The 10,591-nt window shown below is 47.0% G+C and overlaps 1 protein-coding gene across 1 annotated transcript; it reads left to right on the top strand.

Annotated features, from left to right (window-relative positions):
• The first annotated feature begins 1,405 nt into the window (after positions 1–1,405).
• On the top strand, positions 1,406–3,957 carry GJD4 (gap junction protein delta 4). The gene is made up of 2 exons (XM_075550797.1): positions 1,406–1,469; positions 2,924–3,957. The coding sequence occupies exons 1-2, from the start codon at positions 1,406–1,408 to the stop codon at positions 3,955–3,957; spliced, it is 1,098 nt and encodes a 365-aa protein (XP_075406912.1).
• Positions 3,958–10,591: the final 6,634 nt, after the last annotated feature.

The following is a 10,591-nucleotide window of genomic DNA, read 5'->3' as shown; positions in this document are numbered from 1 at the left end:
ACTAATCCTAGAGCTTGAACTCAGCTCAGGTCTGTCGCCTCCAGGGGAAGAGCTGGGTTCACTAATCCTGACCGGGAACAACTTGAAAATAGCGGTGTTGTAGTCTAAGAGTGGAACAGGAGTCAAGGGTACAGACGGATACTGCGTCCACATTAAAGGAATCAGGGTAAGGGCATTAGAGTCATGGCGAGACATTTTAGGATTTGGTTAACAAACAAAGAGGGCTGTAGAAATATTTTCAAGAGCAAAACACCCATATTCAAAGTTGCCGTAAAAGACATAAAACAGTGTTTTTCCTGTTTACTGTTCAGTGGCGCCCATCATATCAACCACCATGTGGACAAATGTCATCAGTATCCATGACCAGATCCCCACCATCCCACACGGACACTCCATGCTCCTACCGCGACTCCCTCCTGCCTCCGCTAATCACTGTTCACTTCCCATCATCTCTCCGCCAGAGGCACTTCGAGATCATGAAATATAGGGTTCTCAACCTTCCTAATGTCGCCACCCTTTACCACAGTTCCTCATGTTGTGGGGACTCCAAACCACAAGATTACTTTCGTTGCTACTTCATTACTGTAATCTTGCTACTGTTATGAATCACCATGTAAATATCTGATATGCAGGAAGTATTTTCATTGTTTCAAATTGAACATAATTAAAGCATAGTGATGAATCAAATATGTAATTATGTATTGTGAAGTATTTATTTCTAATGACAAATAAATGAAATGTTGTCTTGAAGCATGGTGTAGCATGGGTAACAGGCTTCACGCCGGGTACTCCTATGAGGGCGTTTCTGCATGTGGGTGGACATACTTGGAGACGGATAGAGGAGCGGTGTCTCACTTCCTAAGTTCATCGGAAATATGTGTTTTCCAATGGTCTAAGGCGACCCCTGAGAAAGGGTCTTTCGACCCACAGATTGAGAACCGTTGATATAATGTCCATTTGGGATCGACCTCCATTCAGCATACTATCTTCCAGGAGGGCACAGTCTTTTCCTTGAGAAGTCTCTAGGCTGGTGAACAGACGTTTTCTTCTCTGAGTTAAAAGCAGTCACTTCTATTTTATCCTGAAATGTCTGATTCTCCTGGTCGAGGCAGCTGAGCAATGCCACGGGCCTGGAATGCCCCTCGGGGTAAGAATAGCCACAGTGTGACAGGACCATCTTCTGGTCCAGGCAGTTGTCAGGAATGCATTGCTCAGAGGCAAACGGCTCTGGGCTTTCTAAACCTGAAGTCATTGAAACTGGCTACTTCCTCCTGTGCTCAACCCTTCCGCTCCATATCGCCAAGCCTCACAGTTAAGTCTTTTTGCAGCTAAAATAGATCGATTCCTGTACGTTGTGGGAAGCACCGCGTCTCCAGCAGCCTGGAGTTTGTGACGGTCTCAAAGCATGGGACATTTGGACCTGCTGGGCTTTCTAATCATCACGTTAAATTACAATGTGACTCTTGTGGGTGAGTACTGGGAAAAAAGACAAACCCTTCAAACGTCTTCTTCTTTTGCTTTCTTCTTTGCCCGTCTGGAAGTGAGGGCTTCGCAAAAGATCCAGTTACTCCTTAATTTCACTTCGGCTGGTCGCTTGTAGAGCAAGGCCTGTCTATTGCTGGCGTCCAAGGAGCTGGGGATACCAGCCTCCCTCTTCCTCATTGATAAGAAGTCAGGAGAGAAGTTATGCTATTTTATTTCTCTCACCGAATCTCTTCCCTGGCATCTGTGGGTCCTGTGTGAAGGCTAAGCAGATGGGGAGGAGTTTGGTGTAAGTGATCTCTGGCTCACAATAGCAGGAAAAGAAACAGGACAGTAAAAGTTCAGAAAGGGAATGCTGACATTCCGCTTCTTCTCTGGTTCATCTTTTAAGATTTCATCTCGACAGTTTAATTAATGATCCATTAACGAACGCTAATTTATGCAGATTTGTATATTCGCCAGTATAAAGAAACCAAAATCTCAATGTAAGTTTAATTTTTTTAACAACAACAACCAAAGAACTAAAGATGCCTTAGTTTGTTTCACATAAGTCAAGTTCAGATGTCACAGAAAAAAAAAAAGAATTTGGAACAGTTTTAAGATAGCCTGAGGCATGGTGGTTTGATACTTTACTTTCTCATAACTGTATAAAGCGTAAAAAATGGACTCTTAAAAGTTTGATTCGAGGGTTATATCACATAGTGATATTATTGTGAGAGTTTAGATGACTTCTTGTTTTCAGATATCAGTGATGCAATATTTACAAATTCTTTAGCGTCTCAAACATGTTCCCTAACAATTGGACTGTCACATGAAAATAGAGCTTTGAAATTACTTTGGTTTTCTAGGCTGGTCTCATTTATTCATGATGATTCGAAGAATTAATATTAATTGGAAAAGGGAAAACGTCTGCATTATTGAAACCTGTGAAAAAAATGGCATGTTGCTAACGAAATTCAATTTGAAGGACGACAGAGCAACATTTAGCACAAACCCTGTAATTAAACAGAGATCGGTGGATCATGATCACAGATCGAGACGACTTACTGAAATAGAATGCCTTAATGTACTAGACCCATACAGTTACAGGACTGTGCAGACACCCTCAGATCTGGTTTATAAGTATCCTTTCTAGGTGGTCTAGTGCGTGGGAAATTACCCAAAAGCGGACCTAGCAGGCTGAGATGAGAATATTTCATAGTATAGAAAGCCCATTTTAATTTGCTAACCATCCAACATTTTACAAGCAGGGTTAAGTACAGCGGCTGACACCTTTTAGGGGCTCGATACATGTTTGCCAACTGAGCCGACTGGCTGTCTCTGTGATTACATAAACAGGTGCTTCTTGGCGCTCGTTAATTGCTTTGTTCTTGGCCCCAGTAAATCCTTCTCAGCTGCCCAGGGAGGACACTGCTGCTCATTCCTGCTTCCTCTTCCCTAGGAAAGCTCTGGCTTGTCGTCATGCTCCTGCCGAGGATGCTGGTGATCATTCTGGCAGGGTACTCCATCTACCACGACGAGCAGGAACGGTTTGTCTGCAATACTCTGCAGCCAGGGTGTGCTAATGTCTGCTACGACAGCTCCTCCCCGGTGTCGCACTTCCGCTTCTGGCTCATGCAGAGCGTGTCCGTCCTCCTCCCTTTCTCGCTCTTCGGCGTCTACGTGCTCCACCGAGGAGCCATGCACGCGGTCTTCCGACTCTCCCGGGCCGAGAGCCGTCCAGGGGGCCCTTCGCAGCCGCCCCAGAGGATGCTGGCCATCCCAGACTTCTCCCCCGGCTATGTCACCCACCTGCTGCTCCGCATCCTGATCGAGGCGGCGTTCGGGACCTTGCACTACATCTTCTTTGGCTTCGTGGTTCCAGAGAAATTCTCTTGCGCCGCCTCGCCCTGCGGCAGCCAGGTGGAATGTTACGTCTCCCGGCCCACGGAGAAGTCCATCATGATGCTGTTCACCTGGGGCGTCAGCGCCCTGTCCTTCCTCCTCAGCTTCGTGGACCTCATAGGCAGCGTGCGGAGGATGAGGCGCAGGCAGCGGGCCGCTGCTACCCGCAGGAGGGAGCACCTCGCCCTGCCCTCCCTCATGGGGCCCATCAGCAAGGACGCTGCGTGGGAGGAGGGAGAGGGGATGAAGGTGCCCACGTGCCCAGGCTTGTGGGCCACAGGGAAGGACGCCCGACCCCACCTCCACAGCCCCAGTGAGAAGTCGGGCATGTCCGGGAGGATGGAGCTTCCAGAGGAGGAGGGGAGGGAGGTGGTGTCCTCGGCCAGTGAGGAGCTGGCCAGTGCCCATCAAGGGCTCCGGGGCAGAGGCCACAGAGGGGCCACTCAGGACCCAGGGAGGGAAGGGCCCCCCTCAGCTCCCCGAAGCCGGCTGACGGGGCAGTATGCCGCTAGCCAGCTCCAGCCTCAGGACCGCCTGTCCAATTCCAGCAGTGAGGCCCGACTGGGAGCCAAGAAGTCTGAATGGGTGTGAGGAGGGAAAGCCTGGAGCCAGGAGGTGGGCCGAGCACCCGAAGCCACTGCCCCCTCTAAACGGAAACACCACAGCGCCATTTGAGAAATCCTATTAGAAATCCTATTACTTGACTAATTTTCTGAGATTAACCAGCAGAAAGACAAACTGCCTTCGAGACTAGTGGGAAACTCTAATGTAGCCTCACTAACAGTTTTAATTTAGATAATATTTTCTGTTGAGCAAATTATTGGACTTCCAAATGCTGACAAGAAAGAAGCTAACATGACTTACCAAAGGGTCTCAGGTGTTGATTACCTTGAAATGCAGTGATCCAGTCCATGTACCTTACAGGACATAGTGGAAGTGCACCTGTGGGTTTCCGAGAACGGAAACCTGGATGGAGGTAGAAAGCCCTGCCTTTCTACTGTGGGGTGGCTGGTGGTTTTGAACTGCCGACCTTTCAGATCACAGCCCAACATGTAACCTGGGCTTCCTCTTATGCCACCTGGGCTCCCTGCTGATGACCTTGAGGCTGTTATAATTGGAATACTTATGTTGGTCCTATTAATTCTCTACCATAATATGAGCTTAATGTACAGTATCTTCTCTTGAATTAGGAGGACTCATTAATTTTGTAGTGCTTTCTGGTGAATTGTGCTGAAGATGTTTGGTTTCGCATGTTTTTGCTCCCTGGAGGAAAGAGGCATGTGTGTTGTCATTAGAGAGATGTTAATTGGAGTCTGATTTCCCCACACCTCGTTAATAAAAATGCATGCATTATAATAGCCATCTTCGCCCTGCATTGTGTTTTAGGAGAAATGACAAGTGGGAAGAAAATAAGGCTGAAAGGAACATAAGCAACCCATTGGATTGGGAGCTGTATGTTTCCTAGCACGACCATCACCAAATACAGTCAAACACCAAAGACAGAAACGATCACAGAAAGACAACGCAAACGTTTCCCCCTCAAATGAGCGACAGAAAGGTTGTAGCCGCACCCTGTCACAGGCGGAGAACTTGTGAGACCCGGAAAAGGAGGCAGTCCTGTCAAGTTCTGGCTCTCACCGGTGTCACTGGACCAGTAAGCTGGGTGACTTACAAGAAAGAAATTTAGTGTTCAGTTCTGGAGACCAGAAGTTCCCCCCGAAGTCTCGGGGGGAAGGTGCCTCTTGTCTCTCCCGGTTTCTGGTATCCCCAGATGTTTCTTAGCATGCCACTATAGCGTAATTCCCCCTTGACGTGGCCATCCTCCTTCTGGGTCTAGGTCTCTTCTCATTCCTAGGATACCACTCAGGATGAGGAGCACACCCCACTCAGGTATGACCTCCTGTTAAGTTAACTTAAGCGACAACGCCTTCAAGGGTCTTATTTCAAACCAGGTGATGTTCACAGGTATCTGGAAAGATGCCTTCAATGTAATTTGTGGGAGATAACGTTCACTTCATAACCGGCAGCATTTTATCTTGTTATAAATAGTATGTGGATATAGTATGAATCTATGGTTTGCTTAGTTGTTACTTGGTGTATGAGGGGGTACCCCCCAAAAACCTGGAATTTTTTTCAAAGTGGCGTATTTACAAAATTTATTAATTACTCTGTGTAGTTTTTACAAAACCACCTCATCACTTTCAAAGTACTCTCCATTACACTGAGCACACTTGTCATATTTGCAATTCCATTCTTGGAAACATTTTTCAAACTTATCTGTTTGGATGGCTGACAGCACCTCCCTCATTTTTTCTGCACCTCTTCTTTGTTGTCCAATTGCTGTCCTTTCATGTCCCTTTTCATTTGAGGAAACAAAAAGTCGCATGGACTGAGATCAGTTGAGTCAGGTGTGTGGGGCAAGAGAGGCATGCTGTTTTTTGTCCAAAACTGGCACACAGATGGCTATGTGAGCAGGTGCATCGCTGTGGTAGCAAAACCAGTCCCCTGCCTGCCACAAATCAGGCCTTTTGTTGTCACCACGGTGCAGTCTTTCCGGAACCTCTGAATAGAAAGCTTGATGACCTGGCGGAACAAAGTCCAAATGCACTATCCCCTTCACATGAAAACAACAAATGAGCATCAGTTTGGGGGGGCACCCCCCTTGTATGTTGGTTGAGTCACTGTCTTTACTTTTGCAGTTGATGCGTGGGAGGAGGTATGTCACAGATTTCCAAGCTTAGGTTTTGCCTGCGTCCCTTGGAGGGTTGGCTGGTTGCGCTGACCTGGGAGAAACACTGTGAGGTTGTAGCACGCCTGGTGTGGGTCCAGTTTTGCAGGCGCAGACCCTCAGCCCCTTCTTCGGCCGTTGGAGAAGCTGGTGGGTTTGAAATGCCAACCGTTTGATTGGCAGCCACCACGTAATCCACAGCGCCACCAGAACTCCGTGTGCGTGCCTGGATAATAGGTGGAACGGTGGCGACGACAGAGTGGGAGTTCTGGCTCAGCCACTGTTCCAAGACACTCGGTTCCTTCTACTGGCCCCTATCCCTAAGCTTGGGTCCGTTGAAAAACAGAAGCATGGTTCCAGCTGGGTGGCACTGGAAAGGGATGCTTTGACTCTTCTAATGGTATTCAAAATTCCACTGTTGGCAAACCGACGCATTGAGGTTTGTTCCGTGGAGATAGTGTCAGTGTGTAGCCGGATCTTGGCTAGAACTTGGATACAAATCAAGGTGGATGAATGAGGTTATGTATCCAAGAAAAGCGGTCTTTATGAAATTAATACATTTTTACCCTCTTTTTAAGAGTGGGATGTTGCCGTCTACTGTGAGAACCTCTTTCCAAGTTTCTAAGTTTGAATTTGGTTTCAGGCAAGGAATGAGGAGGGAGGTGGTGCCTTACAGATGAGGAGAGGGGGTCTTTGAGCATGTCAGGCACAGGCTTGCTGAAGAGCTCATTGCGTGGAAATGCCTCCTATCTATGATGTAGACATTCCTGTCCCTGTGGCTGGGTTAGCAGCAGAGCCTGGTAAGTCTAACCAGCTGTATTTTGGCTGCGCTATAGGATCGGTGTTTCCTAGAAATGCAACAGATGTTAGTCTTCACATTGAAATATGTGCACCATTCTTTTCCATCCCTCCTGTCAACCACAGGCAAATCTCTTCCTCAGAGAACTTTCCAGTGAGCGCTGTCTCAGTGCTGTACCCTGAGAGAAGATATATGGATGGCCGACAATAGGGTTGAAAGGAGTGATGAGCTTTTCTTATCAATAGAACCAAGATGAAATGAATTGTATCAAGAACTCAGGAAATTGAAAGTCAAGTGCAAAGACTGGACTTTTTAGCGCAGAATCTCCTCCCTCCTCAGACAGGTGGAACAGAGTGAGACATGGCAAGTTTGAAAGACTGACTGAGTGTAGAGTGTATATGCCAGCCAGGCTATGAAATTGACAAACCAGTTCTTTGGCTAGCTTAGGACTGAAAGATTCCACGACTGCCTTAGGCTGCGTTCTCTAGAGAAGCAAAGCTAGTGAACCTAATGTATGCATATATAAATATATATTTATATAAATATATTCATATAGACAAATGTAAAAATTTATATCAAGAAAATGACTCACATAGTTTTAGATGTGAGATGGTTCCAAATTTGTGAATCAGATATTAGGTTAGAGGCTTCTCCTGACTTTCATAGCTGCAGGGGGTTGTGGGGGGCGCACACGAATCCAAGATTATCAGAAGACAACACTCTGGTGGCCTCAGAGGCACATAAATCCAAGGTCCACAGGTCAGAGGGCAGGTCATTGTTGACGCCACGAATCAGCAGGTAGCACATCTGATTTTGGGCTCAAGTTGAAAGGACCAGGGGTCAGTGAGTCAGATGCGGAATGCAGAAGAAGCAAACAAGGCTTCTCACAGCACTCACTTACAGTGGAAACAGGCCAACCCCCCAAGGGACTTCCTTTCATTAGAATGCAGTAGGGCTGTGACCTGAGTAAGGGATTGCACACCGTCCTAATCTTCTTACCATTTATGCCTGCTGACAGCAGAGCTCATTATGGAAGCAATAATACTGTGCTTGATCACATCGTGGGAAATTGATGTTCTGGTTGTTAGGGGCCATCAAGGGTGTGCCGACCCACAGAGACCCTGTGCACAACAGAACCAAACGTTGCCTGTTCCTGGACCGTCTTCACAACTGTCCCCAGGCTTGAACCATTGTTGCAGCCACTGGGTCAGTCCGTCTTCTGGAGGACCTTCCTCTTTTTCACTGCCCCTACCAACCATGATGCTCTTCTCTGGAAGAGACTGGTCTCTCCTGCCAACATGTCCAAAGTATGTCGGACACCCTTGCCTCAAAGGAGCACTCTGGTCATACGTCTTCCGAGACATGCCAGTCTGTCCTTTCAGCAGTTCACGGTACTTTCAATATTCTCCTCCAGCACCGCAATTCAAATGTATCGATTTTTCTTTGGTCTTCCTGTTCAGTGTCCAACTTTCACATGCCTACTCATATGAAGCAATTCAAACGACCAGGGCTTGGGTTGGACGCACTTGCGTCCCGACAGTAACATCATTGCTTTTCAACACTCTCATGAGGTCCTGCGCAGCACACTTACCGAATGCAGCCCAGTTGTTTGATCTCTTGACTGCTTGCTTCCATGAACTTCGATTGTGGAGCCAAGCAAGACAAAATCCTTGACAATGACAACGTCAACCGGGAAGACTTGGTCTTCTTTACTTTAAGTTGTCATCCATACTGGAAAACGGCAGTCCTGGATCTTCATCAGCAAGTGCTTCACGTCCTCACTTTCAGCAAGCAGGTTTGTGTGATCTGCATATCGAAAGCTGTTGATAAACCTTCATCCACTCCCGATGCTGCCTATAATCCAGTTTAATCCAGTTTCTCTATTTGCTCGGCACACGGATTGAATAAACTCTGGTGAGAGGATACAACGTTGACATACACACCTTTACTGATTTTCAACCATGAACATTCCCTTGTTTTCTTTGCACAACTGCCTTTTGATCCATGTTCAGATTCTGCAGAAGCACAATCCAGTGTTCTGGAATTCTCATTCGTCTGACGGTTCTCTATAGTGTGCTACGATCCATGAAGTCGAATGCCTGGCAGAGTCAGCAAACATCATCACAAGACGGAGCTGGCTCAGTGAGAACTAACCATGACTGCTTGCTGTGTACGCATGGTCTCTGATGTGTCTTAAGATCTCTGTGTCTGAAAATTAAAATGCATGAGCGACATTGATAAACTAGTATCTACTGAACGTCTACTGTGTACTCAGTACTATACCAGGAGTCAGGACAAAATATCTTTATCTTTTGCTTCAATTTCTTTCTATGAACTCCCCTCACCTGCCCCTCCTCCCCTCCTACTCACACGACAGGAGAGCAGACTGGTGGAGCGTGTGCTGGGTTGAGGGGCAGAAGCAAACAGTCATGAGTACAGTGCTACTGTTCAATCAGTTCATCAACTGCGGCCCTTCGTTTTCTCAGCTCTTGTGGCTGCTGACTAAACAGGTGGGTGGTTGAGTCCATCTAGAGGTGACTTGAAAAAAGGCTGGCAAATCTACTTGTGAAAAATTAACCCCTGAAAACCCTGTGGAGCACAAGTTTGCACTGACATACCTGGGGCCACCATGCGCCCGAGTCTGCTCAGCAGCAACTGGTGGTTCAAGGCGTGTATTTACTGGAAAATTCAAGTGAGAAAATGAATCCGAAAGCCCCCTGCGAGAGGGACAGTAATGTCAGTAAAATGTGTCTCCTGGGCAGTGAAAACACCAGCACCTGACAGATGAGCATTGGGGACAATACACTCTTTCCCTGAGCAGGAAGATGGCCTCGCACGCAGGCATGCTCCTGGCCTTCTCCCTTCCATCCTGGAAGAAGCCTGTCTGGGGCCACATTTCGCACACACTATTGATGAGCACCCACATAAAATGCTCACTGACTCCTAGGACTACCTGTTGGCCATGCTCCAGGCTTATCACTTACTCAGTTTACGTTCCGTTTTTCTCAAAAACAGTTTGAGGACTCAGCAGCTGATCCGGGCACCCTCTTCGCTGACTCAGGATCCAAGAGGCGAGATTTCAGAGGACAGTAGAGTAATGCTGGGCAATGTGGCCCCATGGGAAGGAGCTAATTTAACAAACCAGTGATGCATCCTCTTAGGGTGGAGATGCAGCTTCTTATTTTGTGTTTCCTTTGTTTTTATCTCTTACCTGTCTAGTTTCTGCCCCTTGTTTTTCATAGGATCAAACTGCAAACTTCAAAGGTTGACTTGAGAGGAGGCCCCTCGCCACCAGTCCTCAAGGATGTGGAATTGGGTAGATAGAGGCAACCGTCACTACAAGTGAGGGGGTTCGTGGTTATCTTAGCTATCTAGTGTTGCTGTGGCAGAAATCCCACAGGGGGTGACTTTCTCAAACAGAAGTTTATTTTCTCACAGTTTTGGAGGCTGAAACCTGAGTTTAGAGGAAGGCTCTCCTGCTTTGTTGGTTCTGGAGGAAAGTCGTTTCATCTCTTGTGAGGATTCTTCGTCGGACTCAGCATGTTTTTTTCTCTCTATCTCTACTTCTCTGCTTGCTTGTATCATCTGTTTTTGTGTCTCAAAAGATTTAAGACACACTTTATACAAACCCTGTCTCATTAACATAACAATGAGAACTCATCCCCCAATCTGTAGGATTAGATAGGATGTACAACAAT

Source organism: Tenrec ecaudatus, chromosome 5 (genome assembly GCF_050624435.1).
Source record: "Tenrec ecaudatus isolate mTenEca1 chromosome 5, mTenEca1.hap1, whole genome shotgun sequence".
Classification (NCBI taxonomy): Eukaryota; Metazoa; Chordata; class Mammalia; order Afrosoricida; family Tenrecidae; genus Tenrec; species Tenrec ecaudatus.
Note: the sequence above shows the minus strand (reverse complement) of the source record. Positions and strands in the feature narration are given on the sequence as shown.

What these genes read in the sequence shown, in the direction of transcription:
- GJD4 (XM_075550797.1), top strand. Translation starts at nt 1,406, where the DNA reads ATGGGACATTTGGACCTGCTGGGCTTTCTAATCATCACGTTAAATTAC. An exon ending in TTACAATGTGACTCTTGTGG is followed by an intron (nt 1,470 to 2,923) that starts GTGAGTACTGGG and finishes CCTCTTCCCTAG; the next exon opens with GAAAGCTCTGGCTTGTCGTC.